General features: G+C 37.1%; 1 protein-coding gene across 4 annotated transcripts in view; it reads left to right on the top strand.

Moving 5' to 3' along the window:
* Positions 1 to 2,256: 2,256 nt before the first annotated feature.
* Etv1 (ETS variant transcription factor 1) overlaps positions 2,257 to 14,947 on the top strand; it is a 100,806-nt gene continuing 88,115 nt past the window's right edge. The window contains exons 1-5 of one of the 4 annotated variants that reach the window (XM_048339756.1): positions 2,257 to 2,565; positions 2,993 to 3,124; positions 3,968 to 4,055; positions 5,498 to 5,545; positions 14,445 to 14,498. In XM_048339756.1, coding sequence (XP_048195713.1) covers positions 3,080 to 3,124; positions 3,968 to 4,055; positions 5,498 to 5,545; positions 14,445 to 14,498 — 235 coding nt within the window. In that variant the 5' untranslated portion in view covers positions 2,257 to 2,565; positions 2,993 to 3,079. The other 3 variants (XM_048339758.1, XM_048339757.1, XM_048339754.1) reach the window with 3 other exon arrangements.

Below are 14,947 nucleotides of genomic sequence, written 5' to 3' on the forward strand. Positions count from 1 at the left end.
GAATCAGCAAGCAAAATTCTCAGTGCTTCCTAAAACCTCTCTCTCAGCCCTCACTCCTCTTCCTTGTCCTCAGGGCAGCTTTGGAATTAAATTAATTAAATTAGCTCCCAGTGAGTCTCCTCTCTCCCCCCCTTCTCTCTCCCCCTTCCTGTCTCTCCCTCCCTCTCCCTGTCTCTCTCTCCCTCTCTCTCCCCTTCCCTCTCCCTGTCTCTCTCTCCCTCTCCCTGTCTCTCTCTCCCTGTCTCTCTCTCCCTCTCCTTGTCTCTCTCTCCCTCTCCTTGTCTCTCTCTCCCTCTCCCTGTCTCTCTCTCTCCCTCTCCCTGTCTCTCTCTCTCCCTTCCCTCCCTCTCTCTTCCTCTCCCTGTCTCTCTCTCTCTCCCCCCTCCTTCCCTCTCTCTCCTCCCCACCTCTCTCTCGTTATTACTCCCAGACCCAAAACTCCTTTATCTAGCAAAAAGGAGAGAGCGAGGTATAAAAAGTTTTATGGTTTCGAGGGCTTGGGCCTTGTTGTGTCATTTCCCCTGCCCCGCCTCGTTCCCCCCTCCCCCCCCCCCCCCCCCCGTTGTGACTCGGAAAGGCCGAGATTTTTGTGAATGGAGCCGAAAGGTTGCTGCGGGGGCGGGACGAGCCCCGCCCCTTTCTTATGCGGCCAATCACCTAGCGGAGCGCTGCGGGGTCAGCTATAAACAACAATGGGCTGGGAATTTACGGTTTGTTATTGGCTGTGGAGAGAACCTCCCCAGAGCCTAACCAAGAGTTCCACCCTCTCCCAGTTGCCCTGGATACCAGTCAGGCTCCGGCCGCCAGGAACGTTCATTTTCTTTTCTTTTTTTTAAACTTGCTGGGATTACAGGAGTTGAGTTAGTTATCCTGGGAATACCCTGTGGCGGGACACCCCCGTTACTGCTCCGATCCTGGCTGCACTGCACAAAGTACAGTACCCGAGAGCTCCACTACTCTGGCCTGGAGGCCCCGGGCACCGCCGGGAGTCCTTTGCCAGGGTTAAAATAAGAGTTCCCGCTCAAAGTGCTTGTTAAGATGCGCGCGCTGAATTGAACTAGTAGTTTCAGGGTATGCAAAGTGTCTGTTCTTGCTGTTCGATTATTATTTTCCTAATGAACAAGCGCTGATCTTAAAAAGCAACAACAACAAAAAACAATTGACAATCGAGATGTTGCCCCTCCTCCCTGGGTCCCGAATTGAGTGGTGCGCTCACACTCCATTTTAATGTGTCTGCACAAAGCTCCATTTAAGGAAAGAAACTTTGAAACAGAAATTGAGAACTGTAGCACGTTTCCAACCAGCTGAACAGCTGCCGGAAACCTCCTCCGGTCCCGGGCTCTGGTCGCCATCAGGATCATCAGTGAATTTCAACCCCGTGGAACCCCCTAGTGCTTCCAACGGAGGCCTCTCATCCCCTGTTGGATTCTAGCTGGCTCGGGAACGATTTGGAGGCTCCCGAACCCCGTTGGCAAGTGGCTTTAGACTTGAAGTTCTCAGTTCTTAGACGTCCTGGGTTATTGTCCTTGTAACTCGAGCTTTCTGACCGCTAGCCTCCAAACTCTGGGCTCTGGCTGTTTCAAAGCTCCAGAGGAAGTGAACGCGTCTGGTACAGTAAAGCGACACCCTCCGCCTTCGTGTATACATAACAAAAGCTCAGGAAACGTGCAGGTCCTTAGGACACCCGAGCCTCCGCTCTCCTCCCCTCCTCCTCCGCCGCGGACTGAAAGTACCTTTTCCCCTTTGGATACGTAGGGAAGACCGGGCTGTTTATACTTTCCTCGCCTAGTCTCTGTACTTCTCCCGATACAACCTCTCCTAATAAATGCCTCTTCCTACAGATACTCCCAACACAGATCGTTTTCCTGTCCCATTAGTTGGTTTTAATCGAGGATGGGTTTTTAAGGAGGAAAAAAAATGTTTTGATAAGCAACGGTAACGATTAGTGTTGGAAAATGAAAGGAAAAACGTGGCCCAAAGGTTAGTGGGAGCGAGGGTGGACTCCTTGTCAGCCCAAGAGTAGAGAGGCTGGAGATGGGGTGGGGTTGGGAAGACTCGGGCTTCGTGGATCCCGCCTCTGATTCTACACCTGAACCGTAGAACAATGCTTTTAAGGAAATCAGCCCAATAGTGGACCAAACACACCAAGTAAAGAGATCTGGCCCCTCGGTAGACATGGTTTCCTCAGTCCCCGGAGCCTTAACAATAAGCTGCGAGTTAGGAAGGAAGTCGATTTTCTCCGTGTCTTTCCAGGGCTCAGACCTTGCGCTGCAGGGAGAGCCCTGGCTGTGGTCGAGGGGCGCAGGAGACCCGAGGGAAGGGGCAGCCAGCCGCCTGATTGACAGCCCGAAATCTGATACTGTGAAAGAGACGTGGAGCCAATGGGAGGCAGCGATCCATCAGTTTGGATTGGAGGCCCCTGGAGGAGAAGTAGAGGAAAAACCACCGAATTGAGCTCTGTCAGAGGCGCTTTCGGCTTCCAAGGGGAAGTGCTGGGCAATAATTAATGTTTTTATTAAATTTGGAGGGAATTTTTTGCAGCCGTTCTCCTAGCGTGGCCTTCAGGTGGGTTTTTCCAGCAACTTTTCATGTCTCTCCAGATAATTGCATGGTTGTGGGTTGCAAAAACTATCCATAGAAAAGAGGTGTCTCCGTCTCTTTTAGTCCCGTTAGGTGCAAAGCAAGTCTTCCTTGATCGCCATTGCTAGTTTTGCACACGTTTGCGGAGCTGAGCTGCCCGGGGTACACCGACCGCCCAGGGAAACATCGAGAATGTAAATAAATACATAGCCTCTTGTTCGGATTTTTACTACTAACAAAAAATATGTGAATTGAGAACTCTGTTAGCTCTTTTTGGACCCAGGTGAAGGAGGCGGTGTAGGGAGGGTTATTTTTGTGAATGGGACTGTCAGAGGGTAATTAGCTATGCAAATTTAAGAGCTTCATTCATGATTTAAAAAAAAAGCCTAAAAGCCATCTTGTTCCCCTCCAGGTTGCTAGAAGTCCAGATCCCGAGGAAATCTCCAGCTAAATGCTCAAAATATAAAACACTGAGCTAATATTTGCGAAGAGCAGCAGAATGGATGGATTTTATGACCAGCAAGTGCCTTACGTGGTCACCCCTGTGAGTGCTCCGTTTGAAAGTTGCTGTTTATAAACTTGACTCCGACCGGGGTGGGGTGGGGAGAAAGGAAAGGGAGGGGGCAGGGGGTTGGGACTGCAGATACTTTATCTGCTTTGTTGCCACTGTAGGGCGACTCTGCCTCTAGCAGTCCCATCTTCAAAATGAGCTTACCTTTCAGTGGTTTGGATAAGGCATAGTTGTTTTTTTTAATACCCCCCCCCCCCCTTTTCCAGATTAAAGTTCCCTTCATGCGTGGAAGCAGAGAGGGAGGGCAGCAGCTGCTGGCCTCAAAGTTTGTGGCTGGGTTTCTCTGCCACATGGAAAAGAATGAAGTTGAGACAAACGCTGACACTTTTTGTTTACATGGGGTGATTTTGGATTTTGTTACTTTTTCCCCCTCTCTTTTTTTTCTCTCTCTCTTTTTCTCTCTCGCTTTCTTTTTCTCCACTGTTGATAGTTCTTTTGGGAGAGGTGCTGAGAGAGAATAAAATCCATGGCATTTTAATCTAGTGTTCATCCAACCAAAAAAAGAGAGAAAAGACTAAGTGTTAGAGCTTAATGTTTGGATGCTGAGATGCCATGAATATATATGACTGATAAACAGTAGTGTTAAGATCAGCATTGGGAAACCACTCACTTGCTGCTGAATTTCCAGCCTTACAGGAAAATGAAGGCAGAAAATGAATATTAGAAGTGATCTTATCAACTTCTATTTAGAGAGAGGATCAGTAGGCTTATGTTATATATGCATGTGTGTGTGTGTGTGTGTGTGTGTGTGTGTGCTTTAAAGGATTTTTATCTTAAAGGATTCTATTAAAGGATTTTTATCTTTCCCTTTTGTAGAGTCAGCGTGGGAGAAATTGTAACGAGAAACCAACAAATGTCAGGAAAAGAAAATTCATTAACAGAGATCTGGCTCATGACTCAGAAGGTGAGGTTTGATTTTTGAGCAGAACCCCCCCCCCGCCCCCCCCACACTGCCCTTTATCTACACACTTTCTACTCTTAGAAGCAAGGGGAACACTTCAGTATTATCGTAAAATTAAGCAACTTTGAAATTACTGAATTTAACTGAGACTTTTACTTGGAGCAATTTACATAATGGGTCAATTTGCACTGGTGAATATTTTATGTTCCTGCCACAAAGGAGGAAATAAAAACTTAACAGTGACATTCTTCTTCAATCATCCTTTTATATTTATTCTTGTCCATATGGCTTATAACGAATCTCCTACATTAAGATAACAATTGTTAAATATCCAACACAGTAGGACAAAATAAGCAGTCAGGTACATTGCTTATCTCTTTCAATATTATTACAAGTTAAATAGCATAAATGATTGGTTTTTCCTTTACTTTATAGTGAAGTCATGTTGTTATCAGATTTTTTTATGAGTGAGTTTGATGACTACATTGTAAAGTCATAACATCTTGTTAATAGGCCTTAAAGTGTTCACTGAGTCATACTTAAGGCATAATTATTAATTACACTTTTTGGGAATTAGGTGGCAGATTTCTTATGAATTGTTGGTAAGAGATCTGTATATTAAGTTATTTCGACTATATGGGGGCATTCATGATGACATGAAGATACTCTTGATTTTTTCGAAATTAAAGTTCAGTTTGAAATTTAAATTTATGTATACTGAATTCAGAAACTTCCCCAAATCTTCATACTTTAGTTGGATACCTCTCTTTCTCTTCTATATGGCAAGATACACGTTTTGGACTTGACTATATACAGAAGCTAAAGGCTTATCTATCTTTGGCTTTCAAAATTTCATTAATGTAAAACTTTTGCTTTAAGAACTTGTATTTGAAGTTGTCCCCTTTAGCTTTGAAGCATTAGATCTGAAAACATATTTCCTGAGAACCCAAGTCCTATTAACGTCTTGTACTAGATTCAAAAGATAGAAATAAAGCTTCTACAATCTTCCTAATCTTTTCCCTACTCTTTTACTTTAGCAAGAGTTGATTATATTTAAAATAGGTTTCTGCTAACAGACCACCTTTTACTTCAGCCTTTCTGTGACTTTTATTGCATATGTTGTGTGTGTGTGTATGTGTGTGTGTGTTTGTGTGTGTGTGTTGATATTTCTGAGCTTAAGTTGTTTGTTAAGGAGGAAAATAAAAAGGGAAGATAAATGACTATTACTTGCCTGGAGAATTTCTTAAAGGGTACCCTAATAGGCATGAAAAGTTGGTAGGATTGTTGAGATGTTTGAATAAGAATCCTATTTTCTTTTCCATCAACTCCCTGTCCTCAAATTAATACTTGATGACAATTTCATGACAAACACATTTGCATTTAATGAAGCCCAAAGTTCTGAAAATCTTATGTTTATGTCTTTGACTTTTATTTTATTTTTTCAGAACTGTTTCAAGATCTAAGTCAATTACAGGAAACATGGCTTGCAGAAGGTAAGGCAAAAAAAGGGAGGAGGGAAGAAGCAACTCTAGAAATGGAAAAAAAAAAAAAGAAAAAGAAAAAAGAAACCCTAAACTTGCTGTCTTAATGTTCAGCCCAATTAATTGAGCTCTAAAAGAGCCACCTCATGTGTCATGCATACATTAGAGCCTCTGATGAGTTTGTCTTTGGGGACTCTGGGGCTGTACTACCCAGTGTCATCACAAATTACCAGGAGAAATTGCTTCCAGCTCACAATCACATCTGCTTTTGGCAAGAACTAATGCACCAAGACTTCAAGTTCTAAGTCTCTGTTCAGATTTTAATTGCAATTGATCAGGTTTATATTATTGTACCTCGAGAGACCTCCTAGAGCCAGAGCCCGGCTGGCTTGCTGTTTCCTTTAGAGCAGCGCATGTCATTATTTGGTGTTCTGGTGGAGGACTTTGCTGATGGCAGAAATTAGTTTCTCTGGGTTCATCAGGACGGGATGCTTCAAGATTTAAGTGCAAGTGTCTTCTTTCCGCCCTGCTCACAACACAGAACATTAGGTGTGTATTCAATACTTAGGAAATCTATGGGTTTAAAGTAAATCTTGAGGGGATTTGAGGATTAAAAAATGTCTATCATGTATTACTATTCATGTGATGTTTATTGAAATTGACTTTTACTATTTTGTCACTTTTATTAGGATTTATTTAATATGTCAAGGAGATGTTGAAAAGAACTTGGAATTATTTTTGATGGAATTTTATTTTGTGCAACTTTATATATGTAGGAAGAATAACCCTGCTTCAGTTAAAGCTTTGTACATTTTCAAAAAATGCCTGCATTTGAGGAATTTTTTTTGGTTGGTCCTTATAATTTGAATCTCTTTTTGGACTTGATATGTTAAAGGATGCATTAGTTTTATGATTTGATGTGTGAGGAACAGAAAGAGACAGTTATAGATGTTTAAACATTAAGTGTAATTGTGTTTGTGTTTTCACATTCTATGAGAAACCGGGTTTTTGGAACTGATTTGAAGATGGCTAAAAGTAGAGAGAGGGTCTCTGAATTTAATTCAAGTGTTGTGGAGCTACTTTAAGCTGACTGAAGCATTTTATCCGTTTTATCTGGTGGTCTTGAATACAGTTGCACAGGTTGCTTTTAGCATGTAAAGTAAGTTTCTTTGTGTTGATGACATTCTAGCTCTCCAAAAAGCTTTTTATACTCTTTATGAACCATTAAGTTAAATAGCTTGCTTGATAGTCTTTTGAAAGTGTGATTATACTTGTATGTTAATGAAAGGTAAGTATTAATGAAAGTTTTGGGTATTCTTAAAGGTCATTTTTGCTTGTCTATAAATGCAACTTATTGCAATAGATTACTTATATCGGAACATGAGCCATATATTTGAACATAACTTTTATGGAAAACTTGCAGATGTTGTTTTATTAACTTTTATTTCTTAATTTTGCAAAAGTTCATGTTGAGAGGACTTATATTTATGGGAGAATTTACTCACTCAAAATAACTTAAAATGCCTGTTTTCGTTATTGTGAAGGTTTGTTTGTTCTTAAGATGTTTAATTCTGATTGATTCCAAGTCAGTGCACTTTATAGAAGATTTGAATATGCATAGCAACTCTGTTTCTGGAATTTTAAACTGAGGAATCTGTGGCAGAGTTTCTATTTTATAATCAGTTTTAGTACATCTTTTTTAAACTTTAGACTTGTTTTGTATCTTGTAGCCTTAGACAAATGATTTGAATAATTAATCTGAATTTGTCTTTGAAAATTATATGGAATATTCTTATCTGTCATTATGAACATGACTGTAAATAAATCTGGAAATGTATATTTATATGAAATGAGCTTAGAAAATGACTACTGTACTTGGAGAAACATAGGCATTTACTTAGAAAATAATTCATAAGCTTAATTAAATTCAGAAATTAATCTTGAGTGTTTTATTGAATACCCAGGTGTGCAACTATTTACAAACTGTGAATAAGATTGCATTTTAGAATAATTTAAACATCTTCAAAGTAGTTTACATTAATTTATCAAATCATGATATAAGCAAAATAAGTTTAATTTAATAATGTTTTCTTACTGCTAATGGGCTCCACATTCATTTTTCTTTTTAGCAATTAAGTATAATTATTTTTTGCCGGCTATTTTAACTTAACTTATCCCATTCCTTGATCAATATTGGCTAAGGAGGGATCCCCATTTCCCTAGTTTATTTGTAGCTAAATTTGTCCTTCTGGATATCCAGAAACTAAAACATTGCTAAATTGGCACACTATGAACCATATATATATTTCTTTTCATAATCTTCAGAAGTCAAGCAAATGACCATGGAATCTAAGGCATCTTGACCTTTAAAAAAAAAAAAAAGATCATTGGCAATTAACCAAGTTCTCTCATGAGTTAGAATCTCACTGGGAGGTTAAACAGGTCTAAAAATCTTATTAGACAGGAGACTCAAGTTAGTTGTGTTGATAGTCATGTTTAAAAAAATAATCAGAGTCCCTAAATAGTTAAAAATGCTACATCTTAGCATTTTTATTTTTTTTTTCTGAAAGAACTTTTACAATTTGTATGGTGACATATGTGTTAGTCATAAGTAGATTATATTATGGATTTATCTCTAAGGGGAAGTTGAGATAGATAAGACATGGCTATTTGAGTTGAGGTTGGAACCAGAACTAGTATTTTTTGATTCAGTGAAGTCCTCTGAAAAACACATTTCATTGGCCTCCCCTCCCAAATTCATTTCTACACAGGGAATTAAAATGTGTTTGTAAAGAATATAACTTTACATTAATTTCACTTTCCAAGCACTAACTTTGTAATTTGAAAGTTTTAACCAAACATACCAATGCTTAAAATAATCACTTTATTCTGAAGAAAATGGAAAACATAATGTTTTAAAGATTATGGAAGTAGATTTTTTTAAATGAGAGAATCTTCCTATTATAAATTTTAACATGGCTACTTTATATATTACTGTTTTATTGTGTACAATTCTTTATTGATCCTTTGACTTTTGAAATAGATTCCTACTGACAGAAAGACAATTGGAATTATTTGATCCCATGGAATAAGTTCAAACCTAATTCTAGCAACACCATAGTAACTTCTGGTTCTAAATCAGCTTTTTAGCACTTTTGGTGACTGACATCCTAAAATGTCATAGTTAAAACATAACCTTTAACATCAGGGACAGAAATAGAAGGATGTGAAAAACAGAGTTAAGAAAAGGATTACATTCTTCTGAACTTGATTCTCCAAACTGACTCCTTACACAGAGCTTAAAGAGAAATAATAAATTCAAGCATACAGCTAATGCAAATACACAGCTTTTACTTTTGAGTGTTATTTTGCTACAGGTCTAGATCTTAATTTTTTAAGGAAAAAGTTAGCCCTTGATTTGCTGCCATCAGAGCGAAATATTTGCTAGTATTATATACAGGGAAGTACCCTAACTTCTATCTCCGAGAACTATCTTCCTATACCAACTGTATTATTACTGCATTTTTCCCTTTTGTTTTTATGTAACCTTCAAATGATGATCAAGTTCAAAGACTGATGCTAAATTCATATTCAAGATCATTGTAACAAGATTTCTTAAACCATGTATGCTGCTGTCACTCAGTGTGTGACATCCACAATACAGAGCAGTCACCAGGCACTTATTTTTATTGTTCACAAATTCTGTTTCTTTTCTCCATAGAACATGACATTGCATATGGGCTCCTGTGTCTTTTACATTCTTTTTGGCACATAAAGTGAAGTAAAGAATAAGAACTAAAATGTAAATTGTGTGTGTTACACAAAACAGGAAGTGAGAATTCAGCATTAAATTCAGAAGCCCATAAATATTCTTAGGCTTGAGCAAGAGTTCATTCATGTTGAGTGTATACTGTTGTATAGTATATCAGGAAACATTGTAAAATATTAAAGACTTCTTATTTGGACTTAGAATTAACAGAATGAATATGTTTTCTTTCTAAATATTTAAAATATGAATTTTTTCATCTAAGTTTGTTTTACAAATTAGTAAATTTTCTTTTTGAATGGAAAAACTAGATTTGGTGCAGTATAGTGTAGTTTTTCTAGAAGATCCTAAAAACGTCAAATAAATGTTCCTAAGATTTTTCTAGTTCAGTAACAGGAAATGTGTAATTTCTTGCATTTCAGAGTTTAACTTTATTTCTTTGACTTTCACACAGTCTTGCAGTTGTTATTAATAATAGTCAGACATGTAGCATTACTGAGAGTAGTTGGCTACAAACAACAGCTAGTTGTCTCTGAGTTTCCCTTCAGTTTTCAAGCCAGCATAGGTCAATTTAGTTAGAAATTGAAGCTGATTTGAGACTCAAGACAATTAAAACCTCATGGTTTCTTTCTTTTACAGCATGTCCAAACTACTTACAAAGTATTAAAGGTGTCTTTGTCATGGGAAATGCCCCTTCTCCCTTTTTTGTCTGCTTATATTTGTTTATACTTGGGCATTAATTAATGCTTTTACATGGATACAGTCATTTTCATGTTAAAACCGGATATGCTATAAAACTAGGCTTAGTGGACTCCTGATTATTTTGTTCCATAGTCTGAGGTTTATTTTAGAATTAAGTACCACTGTGCAAAGATTAATTTTCTTATTCTTTTACTTAAAAAATAAAACTTTTATGTCTTTAGAAAAGTTTGTCTCTAGCCCTTTGATTCGGAGTGAAATGCTACAGAGCTCCATAGTTTTTCATTATCTTCTTATGATAGAAGCTTGTAATAATAAGCAAGAAAAGCAAGACATTGTTTTAATTTTTTTCTTTGTAGTGCTGACGGTCAAACTGAAGTCCTCTTTTATCCTAAACTAATGATCTTCTACATAGTTGTGCCCCAACTCCCTTCCTTCCTTCCTTCCTTCCTTCCTTCCTTCCTTCCTTCCTTCCTTCCTTCCTTCCTTCCTTCCTTCCTTCCTTCCTCCCTCCCTCCCTCCCTCCCTCTCTCCCTCCCTCCCTCCCTTCCTTCCTTCCTTCCTTCCTTCCTTCTTTCATTTTCCTATTTTCTGCTTTCCTTTTATTATTCTGTACATTCAAATTTCTGTAGCAAGTTACTCAATAAATAGCATGAAGGGTTAAATGTGTGTGAGAGCAAATGCACATGCATATGGATATGTATGAATATATGTATATAAACTTCCATTTATTTAAGTATGTTTCAGAATGGATCTGAGCTCTATTTGAGGCTCAGCAATAAAACTGTGTTTATATTGCAAGTTCAAGTTTACTTGTGTTAGTTCTCTGGAAGGGTGTGACATGAAAAGATTGTGGTTGGGCCACATGGCTCAGGCTGGACAGTGTTTTTGTGAATGGAGGCAGAACTCCAGTTCTGCCTGCCTGTCTTGAGGAATGGCTGAGGAGATCAGCTGTCTCATTCACTGGTAGAAAGAATGACTCATACATCTTCCGCCTTGTTTGGCTCCAGGTCATTGTTACAGTGGATAGAACTGGTTTTAATTAAATATTAACCCCTTTTCTACTTGACATTTGTTTTATTTCTAATTTCCCTGCCTTGTTCCTAGTTTTAAAAGAAAACCTAAGGGTTATTTTGTAGAAAAGAGAGGATTTTTATTTACTTGTAGGTAACCTTGAAAATTTTTTAGCCAGTTTCTTTTTCTTAGTGTGGTTTTACTTAAAAGTTAAAAATAAGTGAAAATAAAGGCAAGCTGTATTTAAAATTGTCCATCCCTGAGGCAAGATTACTTAAGAAAAGGATATTTAAGTTAAAAATGAGAGTTGATGTTTCTGTTACATTTAGGTCAGGGTTAGTATTTTTATGATTTTTCCCCCTAGTATGTATTGCTATGCAGTAAAAAAATAGAGGAAAAAAAGAACAACTTGGATACTAAGCTAGGTAAAGCAAATAGCTGAGCATGCAGATACTATCCTTTTAAAGCTGAGATCCTGAGACTTGATGGCAACTTGTCTATTAATGTACAATGAACTGATAGAGCAGCTTCAGCTATTACCAATACAATCTACATGCTTAATCTTCTTGAAAGCCTTTTATTGGTCTTTTGGTATGTAATTTTCTTCTCGTCTTCTCTTTTCCTTCCTCTAATTACCTCAGGTAGAGAAACATTTTTATTCCCCAAAGGTGATCATTTAAGCATAGCTTATAATAGATAATTGCAGAAAAAAAAATTTTTTAAAGGCTGGCCTGTATTGATAATTTTCAACTTTGGAGTTGGTCGGGCTCACCACAAATTTTCAGGGAGCTGTAGTTTGCTTCTTCACAAAATTCTCATGAATTAAAGGGGAGGGAGTTAAAAAAAAAAAAGGAAATGAATGATACAAGTGTGGCAATACTTTTTCATATTTTCCTTGCCCAGATCCAACTTGTGTTTTCAGTTAAAATGCTTTCCTTTTACTCCAGCTTGAAATTAGAGGTATACTTAAGCCTTTGTCTATTTAAGTAGCATACTGCTTCATTTGGTCTATTCAGTTTCTTAAGATCAGCTTCTGTGAAAATGTGAGTCATATGTTTTTTGTTAAAATTCTGTAATATGTTCAAGCGTAAGTGTGAAGTATTTATTCAGTATGTTAGGGAAAGGATTTTGTACTAAAACAGTAATCCTCTTTCTTTCTTTCTTTCTTTCTTTCTTTCTTTCTTTCTTTCTTTCTTTCTTTCTTTTTTTCTCTCTTTCTTGACAAATTGTTAGCAATTTGCAACTATTTTCACTGTATCTCTGAGACATAGTTTCTAGGTTCTGTCCCTTAGCCATCTCCCCCCACCCCATTTTGCCAATACATACCCATCATCAGGGACTTCTAGGCTGTACTTGCAACTATGGAGTTGGAACTTTGTTTCAGTACATAAAGAGAAAAAATATCTAGCCTTTAGTCTATTCATACTAAAATTTTCAATTACAAATACACTTTTCCTCCTCATTGACTCTTTTTAATTATTCCTGCAAATGAAATACTTAATGTTTGATTTCTTTAAAAGCACCATAATTATCATAGTTGATAATTTAACACCTCAATGGTTGTATGTTTAAATCTTAATTTTGAGAGGACACGGAAACATCTGGATATAGTTGGGACAGAGTAGAATTTGATTGCTTACTTGCCAATATTTACTAATTATATGTAAAAACATTTACATTATTTTTGGTGCTTATATTATTCCCTGATAACTTATGAATCTATGGGAATAATCAAGCTTATTTAATGTCAAAAGATAGTCTGTTAGGTCTTTTCTTGTCTCTGGTATAATTCATTAGATTCCTGCCTTCAGTATAAGTCATTAGAAGTTGGGATAGTAAACTATGTAATTAAAACACTTTTCTGTTTGTAACTGTAGAAAAGGAATATTAACGCATCTGTTACCTTGTTGAAATGTTTTATGGAATCTTTACCAAAACCAAAATGCAAAACACAACCTTTTAGTATCACTATTAAACTAGTGTGTTTCAATAACTTACCCAAAGTTACATAGATGGCAAATCACAGATCAGATACAGTGACACATGAAGAGAAAAAATTCTTCCGTGTATGCTGATCAAATCAGTGTCCCTTATATCTTGAAATTATTCTTCATTTAGCTTCATGTACTGGAGGAAATAGTGTTTCTCTATAAAGTTAAGTGTACTTGTTCAGAAGGAAGTTGCGAGAAAACAACCGAGTGTCAAAATGCTTATATTTTAATAACAGACAAGACTACCATTGGATAGTTACGTTTTAATAATGTAACCTAAATTTTTACTCTGTCAAATATTTCTGTTTCTAAAAAGCACTTTACATACAGAATAGGCTACTTTAAATAAATTGTTTGATGCTTGTTTTAATGTAACTTGATTGCATTAAAAAGTTTCAGTGCTAATAAAGTAATTATACAATACAAGTCAAGTAATACTAGCTAATTAAATCATACTTACAGTTAACTAAGATGATAATTATTTTTTCCAAGTTCAAACTAACCTAACTTCCCTTTTATGTAATTTGTATATTTGTATGTATATTTGTCCAAATTCATTTTTCTAATGTAGTTTGGAGTGGGTAATTTCTGTGTCCAAATCAACTGTGATGAAAACATTTTAGAAGTGAAAAAGTAGACTTGTGTTTTGGTTGTTGTCAAATGCCTTAGGTCCATGCTATCCAGTGTTTTTCCTTTACTAAAAATATGGAAGTCATTTGACAAAACTGATGAACTAGGGATATTCTTTTTGCTAGTGTGGAAGAGTAGCCAGGAAAATAATTTGCACGAAAATATGGCATTTGTTTTATTGTTATTTTTATTTTGATGATAATAATCATTGCAGTATATTACTTTGCCATATATGACCCAAATTACTGGCAGGTCTTTTCATTTTTAAAAGTTGTATCATTCCATGGTTAAAGTTAGAGCAAATGTTTTGAAATAATAGTAGTTGAGTTTGCCAGGAATGGAACATATCAAAAGTCATCATTTCTAAAAATGCAAAGGGATGTGTGTGCAAGCTGCACATGACTGAAAAGAATCATGTTGTTCATTTAGATGGGCTGCTTAAGCTCTGGCAGTGGTGAATTGAAATACCTTTGGCTCAACTCTTGAAAAATAAAACCCTGCAGGAAATAGAAATCCTGTAGCTTCTTTTATTTTGTGTCTCTTTTATTTCTATCTGGCAAGAGAAATTGATAGGGACTACACCTGCCACCATATTTGTGACATATTTATGTTTTCTAGTTGACATCAATGGGCCCTTCTGTTTTCCCTCCTAAGTAGTTCTGACTGTCAAGGCCATTTTAAATAGGAGCTTATTGGCAAGTAATCATAGGTTTGATCTCAGCTTAAAAAGACCTTGCTTGACAGATCTGATTTGACATTCCTTATGCCTTGGCAGTTCCTCTCTTAATTTAATTTTTTTTTCTTTCTTCAGCTCAGGTACCTGACAACGATGAGCAGTTTGTGCCAGACTATCAAGCTGAAAGTTGTAAGTATATGTAATGTGATTCGCCTCTTGGTATTTTCCTTACTTTTTACTGTTCTCTCTTCTTTCCTTCTTTCTCTTTGGTTGGTTTCCACTTCGGACATTGAGGCAGTGTCTTTTTTAGCTTGTCGTCATGAAGCAGTTTTAGTTTTCAGCTTCTTACATGAGCAGAGTCGCTGTACGATCTGAACAAAGCTTCCAGAAGCAGGCAAGGAAAACCAAGTTGTTTAACATGCTTCTTCTGTTCTCCATATTTGGTACATATCCTTGGAGACAGACCAGGGTGTGATCCATGAATGTGAAAGTGTTTACTTCCATTTTGCCAGTTCATTCACAAGGAAAAGTCTGGATGCTGGTGGGAGACAGCATTAAAATTTGTATGAGATTTGTTTTTGTAGAATTTGGAAAAGCTTCTGAACCAACCATTCATTGGATTAAGGTACTATTTTATG

Source organism: Perognathus longimembris, chromosome 2 (assembly GCF_023159225.1).
Source record: "Perognathus longimembris pacificus isolate PPM17 chromosome 2, ASM2315922v1, whole genome shotgun sequence".
In the NCBI taxonomy this organism is placed as follows: domain Eukaryota; kingdom Metazoa; phylum Chordata; class Mammalia; order Rodentia; family Heteromyidae; genus Perognathus; species Perognathus longimembris.